Here is a 15,051-nt window from a genome sequence, read left to right as displayed (position 1 = left end):
CACGGCCCGTGCCAGAGGGGTAACAAATCAGTGGGGGCCAGGGAACTTGCAGCAAGGGCTAAGTGAGACTCTAGGGAGGGCTCACAGTCTGTTTCCCCTCCCCAGTTTCCAACCCTCCAGCAGAGAGGGGCGGGGGGACAGCATGGACCATGCCGAAGCCAGGAGGCTCAGCGCGTCCTGTAGACCCTGGCCCCTCGCTTGTCGTCCCGCCCTTTCAGCCGCTCTCGAGCAGGCACCGGAGACAGTTTGGGGGCTGCGGGACGCCAATGAATGAGGCAGGTGGAGAGGGGGAGGGGTTCCTGGGCCCGCCCCTGGCCCGCCGGCGCCTGGGGCGGGGGAGCCGCCTGGGGCCGGGCGGAGGGGGTTGGTGGAAGCTGCCGCTGGTGCTAAAGAGGCCGGGAGGAGCAGCCCCAGCGCTGGTGGAGAAGAGAGCAATGGGTGAGTCGCCATGGCCGGGCGAGCCCAGGCTCCCAGCGGCCGGCGCATGGCGCGGGCTGCGCTGCGCACCGAGTTTGACTCGGCTCGGCAACTTTGTGGGGTGGCTGGAGGGGAGAGACGCTCCCCGCGTGCTCCCCGGGAAATCCAGCGCTGTTGCCCCCGCCGCGCAGGGTTGGCAGCCGGGCTGTTGCGGGCAAAGCAGGTCGCTGCCTGCGGGCTCCCCACAGCTCGCTTGCGAGCGAGCAGAGGGACGGGGCTGTAGTAGGTTGTTGTCTCTAAAGTTGTCGCAGGCGCTGGGGAGCGCAGAGCCCCAAGGTTCTGAGCCCTCTTCCTCAGGGGCGGGGGAAATGCAGGGTCCTGGCGAGTTTTAGTCCCAGCGCCCTGACTTTCCTTGTTGAAATAGTGAACAAACCTCTTCTTATCACAGCAAAAAATCCTGTGGCCTGATTTCACAGTGCTGCAAACCCCCTCATTTGGCACCACATTTCGGCACAAACAGCGGCTTCAGAAGAGCCGTGTTCTGCTGTTCCCACCAGAGACACTTAGACCCGATACATCCGAGTATAATTAGTCACCTGTAGCCTGCTGGATTTGACTGGCTCCATAGCACGCATGACTTCCAAACTCTCCTCCTGTAGCCTAACACATTCTGAGAGAATAAGAGAGAGGTGCAGGGACTCTGCAAATGCTAGGAAAGGAGCAACCGGACTTGTTCTCTATCGAAGAAACGGAATTTCTGAAGGGGGACCACAAATTACCAGCTCTAGCCAGACCAAGGTTTGCTGTAGTGCTGGGTAGGGGTGCATTATGACCTGGACTTTATTAGTATCACAGTCTTAAACTTGTTCTCTATTCAGGCATTAGAATTTGAAGGGGGGGAGGGTCCCCAAATTCAGAAGTATCGGGGTATAGCTAGTGTTGGGATATGTAAAAATTAATAGGTCTGAAATGGCTCTACATTAGTGGTACAGGGGTCAGACACTGCATTACCCTTTAAACGTGCTTTTTCCTTTCGTTTTTGTAGTTTGGGAACATAGATTAAGATTGATCCGATTAGAAATTATATGAAAGTAATTAGGGGTGGGTATCATTGTATTGTTTTCTTATTAATATTAATTATATAGGTGTGAATTAACATATTAAAATAGATAAAAGGGTCTGACTAACGCCAATTTGTTTCCACTCAGACATCGTGCTGTATGTTGAGGTAAATTTTAGTGGGCAATAAAGAAGTTCTGTTTACCCCATCGGCTCCTGGGTTGCCTGCTTCTTCTCTGACAGACACCTTTTTATCTTTTCCTTTTAAATCATGGGGAGTTGCTGAGGCCTTCCTGTGCTCCCACTCACTGCTTGTTCTGTCTAGTGCCTTTCATCTCCCCATTACTCACTTTTTTTCTCAGCTGCTTCTTTTCCCCCCTCACTTCCATTTCCTCCCTTCAGAACTGTGAGCTGCTACCTTGCTGTTTTATCCTGGGACTGACCATAGTGTCATTGTTGGATGAAAAGCAGGCATAAGTGATTTCTTTCTGCTTGCAGTATTATTATTGTGCGTTGATTCTGGGATCTTAGAGAACCTTAAAGGGTGAGGTAATATTTTTTACTGGTTAAAATTCTGTTGGTGAAAGAGAAAGTTCAAGCATACAAACTTTTATTCCTCCTTTTGTGAAGAAAAGAATAATGCCCATGAGCAATGGGAATTGAGAGTACTCCAATCACTTGCAAGACCCACACTGTGGAGGGTTATAAAGCAATTTTACTTGCATCTCACATAGAAGTCTCATTTACTTTTTCTTCATATGTCACTAGCATACTCACACTAGGAAGGCTATGAAACAACAGTATGCAAGCAAAAATAACTTTCATTAAATATGGTGTCACAATTTTCTTTGTGTTTTCCTGAGCACTGCGTTCAGTAATACCATCTTTAAGATACAAACCATTAGCAACCACTGTTTAACCATGTTTTTGATAATAAAACATCCTGAGAATAAATTCAAAACAGAAATGTTTCAGTTGTTATTGAAAGTTAAATGTAAAGTGAGAAAGATTGAAGTTAAATTATCCTTTCAACTAAATCAACAGATATGCTTATTCAGAACACGTGTCAAGGCCAAAATTGCATACTTGAATAACTGTAAAAGAGAAACCCCGTGCTTCCAAATCTTGTAACAACTATTAATTAAATTCCACAATTACTAGCTATTTTTATTTCAGAGTTGGTAAACAGGCACTTGAGGATGGTGGGGGGAGGGAGGAAGAAGGGTACTGTGACAAGTTATCGGTGAGGGATAGTTCCTGCTTTTTTTTTTTTTTTTGGATACAATTGTATTCCTAGCTAGCTGTATTCATCACCTGAAAGTAAATAATTTATTATTCACATACATGACTATTACAAAACTAACATGGAATATCCGTTTAAAATCATTATACTAAATGTCTAATGATAAATGTTTGGTAGGTGATAAACTGTGACAACTAGGTTTTCTGGTCAAAACCTCCTCATTTTGCTGTTACCTCATCCTCCTTTTTTCTTTCCTTAAAGTTGTTTGCTTTGTCCACTTGTTTGTCCAGGATTGTAAGGCTCTGAAACTCTGTGGGGAAAGGACTTTCTTTTTTATCCTATGTACAATAACTAGTCCAACAGGCTAATGAGACCTCTGGTGTTCCTATAATACAATTAATACATCTGACACCTAATTAGGTTTCTATATTTATTTATAATTACAAGTGATGGAAAGTTCATGTTGTGAAGTCCTAGGGCTGTACCAAGTCAAGTGCGTTTGGTATATATTGTTTGTGTTACGAGAATTACCATTTAGTTGTATGTCAGTAATTGATAGCATCTCTTCAGTCTGGATAAGAGAGTTTAATTTCATTAAAAGTTTTGTGCTATTCCACACCAAGGACCATATGCTTTCTTGCATTAGAGTGTGGTGTGTCTTAGTGAGTTGAATATATTGAATGAAGTTAGTACAGGCAGTCCCCGGGTTACCTACAAGATAGGGACTGTAGGTTTGTTCTTAAGTTGAATCTGTATGTAAGTCGGAACTGGCCAGTTCTGACTTACATACAGAATCAACTTAAGAACCCCAGGCGTCCCCAAGTCAGCTGCTGCTGAAACTGATCAGCAGCTGATTCCAGGAAGCCCGGGGCAGAGCAACTCTGCCTGGGGCTTTCTGTAGTCAGCGCTGGTCAGTTTCAGCAGAAGCTGACTTGGGGACGCCTGGGGCAGAGCAGCTGGGGTGCTACTGGACCAACCCAGCAGCACCCCATCTGCTCTGCCCCAGATGTCCTGATTCAGCCGCTGCTGAAACTGACCAGCAGCGGCTGAATCAGGACCTGGGGCAGAGCAGCTGGGGTGCTGCCGGGTTGGTCCAGTAGTGCCCATGGGCGCTGCAGGACCAATCGGCAGCGCCCCAGCTGCTCTGCCCCAGAGTCCAAAACAAAAGCCTGGTCTGCTGGGGGGGGGGGGAGCACACTAGCTGCGCCCCCTCCCCCCAGCAGACCAGGGACATGGGGAGCAGAGCCGCAGCGGCAGCGGGGTGCCGCGCCTCTGAGGCTTTGCCAGTGCAAAGCCTCAGAGGCGCGGGGAACCGCCGCTGCTGCCGCTTCAGTCAAAGCGGCAGCAGCGGCGGTTCCCCGCGCCTCTGAGGCTTTGCGCTGGCAAAGCCTCAGAGGCGCGGGACCCCCCCGCGGCTGCGGCTTCAGTCCGCAGACCACAGGCACCGGCACCCAAGTGGCAGCAGCACCGGCACCCAAGTGGCAAAGCCTCAGAAGCGCGGGAACCCGCCCGGTGCCCCTGGTCTGCTGGAGACGGTCTCCAGCAGACCAGGGGCACCGGAGCAGCTTACGAACGGGGCTTTCTCGCCCCGACTTCCGGGGCGAGAAAGCTCCGTTCGTAAGTGCGGATCCGACGTAAGTCGGATCCGCGTAAGTCGGGGACTGCCTGTAGTGGAAATTCCTTATAAATACAATCACTTTCCCTAGAAACTCTAAACATTAGGGATTGAAGAAGGAAATAGGATATGATGAATAACTTTATCCTGATTACATCATCATCGCCTTAAAGCTGAGTCTTTTCTTGCTCCATTTTGGGAGTAGTATTATTCTGTAGTATGTCCTTAGAGATTGGTGAATTTTAGCAGGCTCCAGAATACTCAGAATTATTTAATGGTCATCTATTAAGTTCCACAGTCACTAGTCTAGTAGATTAAGTAGTTTGTGTATCATGATAAATGTCACATTTGTCCTGTATCCTCATCCCTTACCACCTGTGACGGGGCAGAGCCGCCCCGCACTAGTAGTCCTCCGACCACTGCCTGCGTAGCAACCCGGGGGGCATGATATCGGTGGTGTGCTAGCTGTTTGGCGGCCGCCAAGCATGCGCATGGCGATCAGCCGCCTGGAAGGTGCGGCTGCCAGGGGGAGGAGTGAACGGTGGGCGGACGCATGGTGACGTCACCATCGTTGGCACGCCAAGGAAGGGCAGAGCCCCGGCGTAGGTGCGGGACGCCAGGCCGGGAGATTTAAAAGCCCAAGAAGACAGGCGAACAGGGGGTCCCCGGGCCAGCAGGTAAAAGGGAGGAGGTCCCGAGCTGGGCGGTAGTCCTCTCGCTGACGGCGGGTGAGCAGGGAGAGGAAGTGGCCCAGGGCAGGCAGAGAGAGCCCGAGGGCTGGCGTGTTGCGGTGAAAAGACCCGCCAGCTGGACAGGACCCCAGCCAGGTCCGTGTCCTTAGGGCCCTGGACTGGGACCCGTGAGAGAGGGAAGGCCCAGACCCTCCTCTCCCCGTGATTCAACCAGGGAGCTGGATCAGGACGCAACCGCTAGATTTATAACAAGCCTAGTCACCGGCTCAGTCTAGCTCAACTGGCGTGGTCGGCGATGGACAAATGAGACTTATGGTGGGTTGGAGGGCACCTGGAAACTTGGTGAAGTTAGGGATAATGGACCGCCTGGTCTAACGGTCGGTCACACCACCTTTCTCCTGCATAATCAAAATCTAATCATGATTTATAGGAGACACATTCCAGGGAATAAAGCAGAGTACTTGTGGCTTTAAAGCTCTGAATTGTCGAGAGATCTGGTTATGAGTGTGCACTCCTCACCTTATAACAACAGTGGCAGTTGTTTGGGAGATTCTTGTTGCGTGCTCCTACTCTCAGTTTGATATTCTTGCCTTTGAAATTAGCTCCTCTTGGCAGTGTGTTATCTGGTTCTAAGACAAGGTCTGTATTTTGTGTATTATTTGGTTAACTGTTGGTTGATTCCTTTATATTCTACTTATGTTTTAATTTCTGTAACTGTGCCAAATTGCTACAGATTATCAAAGTACAGTACAAAGAAAGTGAGGAATGAAAGAAAACTACTGAAGCATTAACATTCTAATGAATCAGTTTGTGTTTTAGATGTCTCACTAAATTGGTCAGATTTGGGGGTCATAGTCCATTAACTGTTTTGTGAGCTCCAGTGTCAAAACTCCTTCATAATAACACAAAACATATTTTCTTTTTTATATACAGCCCTTTCATTTACAGGTTAATAGTAGACACTTCTGCTTCTGTACTTCTCCAGTCCCCTCCTAGAGAATTATTTTATTCTGAACAGTTGTGCTTAATTGTGAAAGCAAGTATCAATTGACTCAGATATATTTACTTGTATTTTCTTGGCTATATCTACAAACCCAACCAGACCTAGTATTTGACATCAATAAAAGTGACAGTTGACGCGCCTTTGGCCTAGGGAAGATTATGGACTTAAAATATTACCTATGAATAATGAATTGGATTTATTTGGCATTCTGTCCTGGTTAAATCATGATCTTGATACCCTGTTAGGAATGTGAGGAATATGTAACTCTGCTGATCCAAACCTCAGACAGTGATGTTCAGTGTCTTACTATAAAGTGTTCCCCTCTTACCAGTTAGCAAATGCTGAAGCTGCTGTGTGACTATATTTCACGTTTTTACTACTTTTGTGACCTAGTAATTATTTTACCTCAGTAATTTCTACTGTTTTTTCTTTCTTTGGAGTAGAATGTCTCTGCAAGAATGAGCAACTAAAATTGTAAGTTGTGACTTTGGTTAGAAATAATACTGCTGCTCAGAAAGTTATGGAAAATACAAGTTGTATTATTACAGACCAAGTATGTCTCCTTGCTATTTAACTTTTGAAATCCTCTTATTGAGAATTACAATGGTCTGTTTGTTAGATCTTGGTCAAAACCTTTCTGGTATGTGAGATCAAAAAGGAATTTTTGTATCAATGTATAATTTTACTCTGTAGGATTCTTGGCTTCTCTGTACTTTCTTTGGTTCTAGTGTTAAGAGTCACTGTAGAAATAGTTTCTTTCTTACTCAGAGGTGTTCCCAGAGTGTGTTCAGTCAACTGCTTTTTCCTCGTTAGAGATCACTGCTCACACAGATAAGAAAGAACTTTTTGTCTATCAACATAATTGTTTAACTTTGCAATTGACATTTAATAATCAGTTAATTCCATTGAAAACAATAATGTTGTACAGGGATCATCTAGGGTAAAAACTGGATGCTCTTCCCAGTTTGAATAAACAAGGTTGACAGTTAATGGAAAAAAAACCAACCCTTTTACATGTTGTAATCTATCCTTGGATATAAGGATGATGTCTGCAGGGAAAAAGTTATTGATGAGACTTAAGATGGCGAGGAGTCCAGTTCATGGTTTACAGGTTACCTATCATCAGCTTAAAGCTGGCATTCAAAGGAGACTGCGTGACATCAAGAATAAGTGGTGACTAGAAAAGCCATTGAGATACAGACTTTTCCTTTTTTCAAGCAAGGAAAACCATTTGTGGCCCAAGTTCAAATGGCACAATTCCTCTGTTATCCTAAGTCAGTTCTACACTTCTTAAGGACAATGTGCCCTCCAGCAATGTTGGAAGGAACATTCTGAGATTCTCTTCAACCATGAATCTGAAATCTCAGGTGCCACTATTGAGTCCATTCTTCACCATCCCTCTTTTGAGGGAGTTTGGTGATCCATCACTCAGGCTATGTCTAGATTAACATGTTTGCTCTTCTGATTTTTTTTCGCAGAAGAGCAAATGCGCTCTTTCGGGGAGCCCCATATACCTTGTTTCATGAAGCATAAGGGCTCTGACAAAAGAGGAGGCTTTTCTACCATTTGTCCCCATCTAGACGGGGTCAAATGGCAGAAAAGCCTCTTCCAAAAAAAAAAAAAAAAAGGGCAGAAAAAGCTATGCAAAATGCAAAGTGCATTTTGCATAGCTTTTTCCACAAAAACCTTGCAGCCCCAGACTAGACACTACAAAATGCCAGGGCCAGATAGCATCATTGTAGTGGCCTTCAAAGCTGGAGGAATAGAACTTGTGCCAAAACGTCATCAACTTCTTGTTAGAATTTGGTTAATGAAGGCATGGGATGTGTTGTCCTAGAGATGGGGGTTCCAGGACAACCACTCCCAAAAGAGGAAGACGGGTGTTGGTAGTCGGAGACTCCCTCGTAAAAGGGACTGAGTCATCCATTTGCTGTCCAGACCTGGAATCTTGAGAAGTGTGCCACTTACCAGGAGCTTGCATTCAGGATGTAACTGAGACTCTTCCAAAACTGATCAAACCTTCGGATTGCTACCCCTTCCTGCTTCTCCATGTAGGAACTAATGATATGGCCAAGAATGACCTTGAGCAGGTCACTGCAGATTATTAGTGCTGGGACGAAAGATGAAGGAATTTGAAGTGCAAGTAGTGTTCTCATCCATCCTCCCTGTTGAAGGAAAAGGTCCAGGTAGGGATCATTGAATTGAGGAAGTAAATGCGTGATTGCACAGGTGGTGTCGGAGAGAGGGCTTTGGTTTCTTCGACCATGGGGCTCTGTTCCGGGCACAAGGATTGCAAGGAAGAGATCGGATCCACCTAACCAAGAAAGGAAAGAGTATCTTCGCAGATAGGCTTGCAAACCTAGTAAGGAGGGCTTTAAGCTAGGTTTGTTGGGGGTCGGTGACCCAAAGCCCTGAGGTAAGTGGGGAAGTCGGATACCGGGAAGAAACACAAGGAGGAATAAGCAAAAAAGGAGGACCTCTGATTCGAATGAAGACGGTAAGGCAATCAACTGGTTATCTAAGGTATTTGTACACAAATGCAAGAAGCCTGGGAACAAACAGGAAGAATTAGAAGCCCTAACCCAGTCCAAGAACTATGATTTGATTGAAATAATGGAGACTTGGTGGGATGACTCGCATGACTGGAGCGCTGTCATGGAAGGGTATAAACTGATCAGGAAGAACAGGCGGGGGAGAAAAGGATGAGGAATTGCATTGTATATAAGAGAGCAGTATGATTGCTTGGTGCTCCAGTATATAGAGGGAGAAAAGCCTGTTGAGAGTCTATGGGTTAAGTTTAGAGGTGGAAGCAACAGCGGTGATGTTGTGGTTGGTGTCTGCTATAGACCAGTAGATCAGGAGGATGAGGTAGACGAGGCCCTGGTTCTCATGGGTGACTTTAATCACCCTGACATCTGTTGGGAGATCAATACAGCAGTACACAGACAATTGAGGAAGTTTTTGGAGAATGTTGGGGATAACTTCTTGGTACAAGTGTTGAAAGAACCAACCATGGGCCATGCACAGCTTGACCTGCTGCTCACAAACAGGGAGGAAGTAGTAGGGGAAGTAGAGGTGGGTGACAACCTGGAAAGCAGTGATCATGAGTTGGTAGATTTCAGGATCCTGAGCAAAGGAAGAAAGGAGAATAGCAAAATACACACCCTGGACTTCAGAAAAGCAGACTTTGACTCCCTCAGAGAACTGATGGGCAGGATTCCCTGGGATGCTTACATGAAGGGGAAAGGAGTCCAGGAGAGCTGGCAATTTTTTAAAAGAAGCCTTATTAAAGGCACAGGAAGAAACCATCCCTATGCGCGGTAAGAAAAGCAAATAAGGTAGGCGACCAGATAGGCTTACCGGGGACATCCTTGGTGAGCTTAAACACAAAAAGGAAGCTTACAAGAGGTGGAAACTTGGACAGATGACTAGGGAGGAGTATAAATATATTGTTTGAGAATGCACGGGAATTATCAGGAAGGCAAAAGTGCAATTGGAATTGCAGCTTGCAAGTGATGTGAAGGGTAACAAGAGAGGTTTCTACAGGCATGTTAGCAATAAGAAGGGTGATCAGAGAGCATGTGGGGCCCTTACTGGATGAGGGAGGTAACCTAGGGTATGTCTACACTACAAAGTTAATTCGAACTAACGTCCGTTAGTTCGAATTAACTTTGATAGGCGCTACACTAGCGCTCCACTAGTTCGAACTTAATTCGAACTAGCGGAGCGCTTAGTTCGAACTAGGTAAACCTCATTCTACAAGGACTAAGCCTAGTTCGAACTTACTAGTTCGAATTAAGGGGTGTGTAGCCCCTTAATTCGAACTAGTGGGAGGCTAGCCCAACACCAGGGAAACTCTATTGCCCCCCTCCCGGCCCCGGACCCCTTAAAGGGGCACGGGTTGGCTACGGTGCCCGTGCCAGATGCAAGCCTGCCAGCACCCAGCCAGCAGACCCTGCACCTGGCACGGCTCGAGCCAGCCACCCGATTCCCCCCAGCCCTCCCCCTCTTCCCGGGACCAGGCTGGCGGCTCCCTGGAGCTTGCCCAGGACCGCAAGAGGTGGGCACCTGCCTGGTCCAGTGCAGACATCGTGGACCTCGTCCACGACCTCCGCACTAGGCACAGGAAAGCGGCCGTCTAGGGCAGGAGAGCTGCCAGCCTAGCCACCCAGGAGCAGATGTGCATGAAAATCAAGGTGGTCCACTGAGACCCCCGACCCTGAGCCCTGAGCTTACAATGGCCGTACTGGGTCAGACCAAAGGTCCATCTAGCCCAGTAGCCTGTCTGCTGACAGCGGCCAACCCTAGGGACCCTGGAGGAGATGGACCGAAGACAGTGACCAAGCCATTTGTCTCGTGCCATCCCTCTCCAGCCTTCCACAAACTTTGGGCAGGGACACCACTCCTACCCCCTGGCTAATACCACTCCATGGACCCAACCTCCATCACTTTATCTCACTTCTCTTTAAACTCTGTTCTAGTTGTAGCCTTCACAGCCTCCTGCAGCAAGGAGTTCCACAGGTTGACTCTTTGCTTTGTGAAGAACAACTTTCTGTTACTAGTTTGAAGCCTGCTACCCATTCCTTTCCTTTGGTGTCCTCTAGTCCTTCTATTATGGGAACTAACGAAGAACTTTTCTGTATGCACCCTCTCCACCCCACTCATGCTTTTATAGACCTCTATCCTATCCCCCCTCAGTCTCCCCTTTTCTAAGCTGAGAAGTCCCAGTCTCTTTAGCCTCTCTTCATATGGGACCTCTTCCAAACCTCTGATCATTGTAGTTGCCCTCCTCTCTCCCACCCTCTCTTTTCCCTTCTCCCACGTCCTTTTCCCAGTCTCCCCGAGTTTTGCTCAATAAAGAGAGATTCTATTTTTGACCACATGTTTTCTTTATTTTGTACATCAGGAAGGGGGGCTAGGGAAGGGTAAGTGGAAGGAGGTGAGGGAGGACTGGGGTACGAGCCTTCGATGGAGAGGACTGGGCTGGCTCTGTGGGCTTCTGGGGGTGGAAGCTCTCCTGCAGCCTCCCAATTGCCCCCTCTCCCCAGATGGCAGCCTGCGGCAACTGCAGCCGGTCTGATGGCCGAGTGCTGTGATGTGCCCAGTGTGGGCACTAAGGGCACTCCAAGCCAGGACTGCTTTGCAAGCGGGGCACCCCTGAGAACTGTCTGTCCGGGGTGGGGGTCGGGTCCCTTTAAGCACAGCCCTCGGCTAGCCTGAGGCAGCAGCTCCACGCTCTAAGTCCTCATCTGATGCCCTGCTGGCACTGCTTCCGGCCATCCTTAACCCAGTTCAGGGTCCACTTAATGTGGACATGCTAGTTCAAATTAGCAAAACGCTAATTCAAACTAGTTTTTTAGTCTGGATGTGTTAGTTCGAATTAGCTTAGTTCGAATTAACTAATTCGAACTAAGTTAGTTCGAATTAGCGCTGTAGTGTAGACATACCCCTAGTGACAGATGATGTGGGAAAAGCTGAAGTACTCAATGCTTTCTTTGCCTCTGTCTTCACGGACAAGGTCAGCTCCCAGACAAATGCACTAGGCAATGCAATATGGAAAGGAGGTGGACAGCCCTTGGTGGGGAAAGAACAAGTTAGGAACTATTTAGAAAAGCTAAACATACACAAATCCATGAGCCCTGATTTAATGCATCCTTGGGTAATGAGAGAGTTGGCAAATGTCATTGAGGAGCCTTTGGCCATTATCTTTGGAAACTCATGAGATTGGGAGAGATCCCAGATGGTTAGAAAAAGGCAAATACGGTGCCCATCTTTAAAAAAGGAAAGAAGGACAATCCAGGGAACTACAGACCAGTCAGCCTTACCTCAGTCCCTGGAAAAATCATGGAGGGGATCCTCAAGGAATCCATTTAGAAGCACTTGGAAGAGGGGAAAGTGATCAGGAATAGTCAACATGGATTCACGAAGGGCAAGTCATACCTGACCAATTTGATTAGCTTCTATGATGAGGTAACTGGCTCTGTTGATATGGGAAAGTCAGTGGATGTGCTATACCTTGACTTTAGCAAAGCTTTTGATACCGTCTCCCACAATATTCTTGCCAGCAAGTTAAGGGAGTATGGATTGGATACATGGACTGTAAGATGGATAAAAAGCTGGTTAGACTGTTGGGCCCAATGAGTAGTGATCCACAGCTTGATATCAGGTTGGCAGTTGGCTTCTATTGGAGTGCCCTAAGGATCGGTTCTTGGACTGGTTTTGTTCAACATCTTTATTAATGACCTGGATGAGGAGATGGATTGCACCCTTAGCAAGTTCGCAGATGACACTAAGCTAGGGGAAGGGGTAGATATGCTGGAGGGATAGGGTCCAGAGTGACCTGGACAGATTAGAGGATTGGGCCAAAAGAAATCTGATGAGGTTCAACAAGGACAAGTGTAGAGTCCTTCACTTGGGATGGAAGAATCCCAAGCATTGTTACAGGCTGGGGACTGAAAGGCTAAGTAGCAATTCAACAGGAAAGGACCTGTGGGTTACAGTGGATGAGAAGCTGGATATGAGTGAACAGTGTGCCCTTGTAGCCAAGAAGGCTAATGGCATATTGGGGTGCATTAGGAGAAGCATTGCCAGCAGATCCAGAGAAGTGATTATTCCCCTTTCTTCAGCTCTGGTGAGGCCACATCTGGAATATTGTGTCCGGTTCTGAGCCCCCCACTATAGAAAGGATGTGGACGCATTGAAGAGGGTCCAGGGGAGGGTGACCAAAATGATTAGGGGACTGGAGCGCATGACCTATGAGGGGAGAGTGAGTGATTTGGGTTTGTTTAATCTGCAGAAGAAAGAGTAAGGGGGGATTTGATAGCAGCCTTCAACTTCCTGAAGGGAGGTTCCGAAGAGGATGGAGACAGGCTGTTCTCAGTAGTGACGGATGGCAAAACAAGGAGCAGTGGTCTCAAGTTACAGTGGGGGAGGTCTAGGTTGGATATTAGGAAAAACTATTTCACTAGGAATGAATGACCTAGGGAGGAGGTAGAATCTCCATCCCTAGAGGGTTTTTAAGTCTCATCTTGACAAAGCCCTGGGTGGATTGATTTAGTTGGGATTGGTCCTGCCTTGGGCAGGGGGCTTGGCTTGATCATCTCCTGAGGTCTCTTCCAGCCCTATGATTCTTTGATTCTAATGAGCAAATTCCACCTGACCTAAAGAATGCCAATATTGTGACTGTTTTTATGAAAGGAAACAAGTCAAAGTGCGGGAATCACCCAAGTATTGCCCTCCCCTCCATTAGCAGGAAGATCCTTGCTCGTATCAGTAGTGGGTTGCAGACTCACCACTGCAGTACTTCCTGGTCATCAATGAAGGAAGTAGCTCTGTGCAATTGGAGTGTACTGCAAGCAGCCTCTCACTGCCCTCTTCCTCTTCCCTCTACTGCCTTCTTTCCCTGGGCCACTTCCCCATAGCCCTTGCATTCATTCAGCCCCTCCAGCAAGGCTGCAGTCCAGCAGTGGTCAGTCAGAGCTCCTGCTGCTCTGTCCTGGATGATGCTCCCAGCACCAGGAGCCAGTATTTCTCCCTTGCTAGTCAGGAAGAGACTTCTGTTTGCTCTGCTGAGCTGCCCTTCCTATGAGGGTTGCCACAGCAAGCTGCCTTCTGAGTGGCTGGGGCTCTGAGCAGTGCATCAACCCCTCTGGGCCAATATAGCATCCTTTTGAACCTTCTCCTCCCTCTTGCTGAAGATGTCTTTCTGGAATCTCAGTGTGGTTTCAGACTGTTTCAGGGCCCCACCAACATGATTTTTGTTGCACAACAAATCTAAGAGAAGTGTAGAGAACAAGACCAGCCATTGTTTATGGCATTTTTGACCTAAAGCCTTAGACTTCATCAATTCTGAATTGTTATGGAAGGTGTTGTCTGGTTGTCCACTGATGCTCATTCATGTTTTTAGGCTACTTCACAGGATGACTGCTACTGTCCTCTGCATGGACTACAGGCTTGTTTGCTGTCCATGCTGGTGTTAAGCAAAACTGAGTTACTGTCCAACCCTTTTTTCCATCCATCTTGCTGTAGTCTTGTTTCTTATTCATGACTGCCTTTGTTCTGGAATTGGTATTGAGTATTACATTGACAGACAGCTCTTCAGTCTGTGAAATCTTTTTTGCAAGCATAAATTCCCTTTTTTGGGGAATTATGTCAAGACAGTAAGTGTCAAATCTTCTGAAGTCAGTTTCACAGTCAGTTTTAGAGTGAAACTGGAGTTTGCAGATCCTCCTTCTCCTAATCTAAACCTGCCTATAGGAACATACTGCACAGAAGAGCATGCACTCGTCTCACAGTACCATTGCGTCCCCAATGCTCAATGGATTGAAATCACATTATTTCTTCTGTGTTTTGAGCCCTTTGTGTTGCAAAGAGGCCTACTGCTTTGGCTTTTCATTTTTTTTCTCATCAATAAATAGTGCTGATAAATTGTGGGAATATTTAATTGTTCATTTAACCCATTATTTCCCAAGCCATTCAGAGCTGAGTCTCCTTTCAGGAAAAATGAAACTAATTGCCCTTTCCCTCTAAAAACCTGCCACCTGATGTTATCCAAAATCAGTGGTCACTTGAAGCAGATTGTGTAGATCTCCATAATATAATTTCTCTCCTTTCTTACAAACTTTGAGCTCTGAAATAGCAAAGCATTAATATCTGAAATAGCATAACAGAAATGAATGGAGCAGTTCACATCTTAGGGCTCGTCTACATTGGCCCCTTTTCCGGAAGGGGCATGGTAATTTTTGAAATCGCAATAGGGAAATGCGCGGGGGATTTAAATATCCCCCGCGGCATTTAAATAAAAATGTCCTACGTCAAAGTAGGAATAAGATCCTCCGGAAAAGGGCGCTTTTTCCGGAGGATCGGGGCCAGTGTAGACGCTCTTTTCCGGCTTTTCTAAAAGCCGGAAAAAAGCGGCGGACATTTTTATTTAAATGCCGCGGGGGATATTTAAATCCCCCGCGCATTTCCCTATTGCGATCTCTGAAATTAACATGCCCCTTCCGGAAAAGGGGCCAGTGTA

General features: G+C 47.0%; 1 protein-coding gene across 1 annotated transcript in view; it reads left to right on the top strand.

The window, feature by feature from the left end:
• Positions 1-262: 262 nt before the first annotated feature.
• Positions 263-15,051, top strand: part of GPM6A (glycoprotein M6A) — a 339,554-nt gene continuing 324,765 nt past the window's right edge. Inside the window, exon 1 of the mRNA XM_006131600.4 lies at positions 263-438. Within this exon, the coding sequence (XP_006131662.2) occupies positions 267-438 (172 nt within the window). The 5' untranslated portion in view covers positions 263-266. The remainder of the gene's footprint in view (positions 439-15,051) is intronic.

Source organism: Pelodiscus sinensis, chromosome 5 (genome assembly GCF_049634645.1).
Source record: "Pelodiscus sinensis isolate JC-2024 chromosome 5, ASM4963464v1, whole genome shotgun sequence".
Taxonomy (NCBI): Eukaryota; Metazoa; Chordata; order Testudines; family Trionychidae; genus Pelodiscus; species Pelodiscus sinensis.
This window is presented reverse-complemented; position numbering and strand designations above follow the sequence as displayed.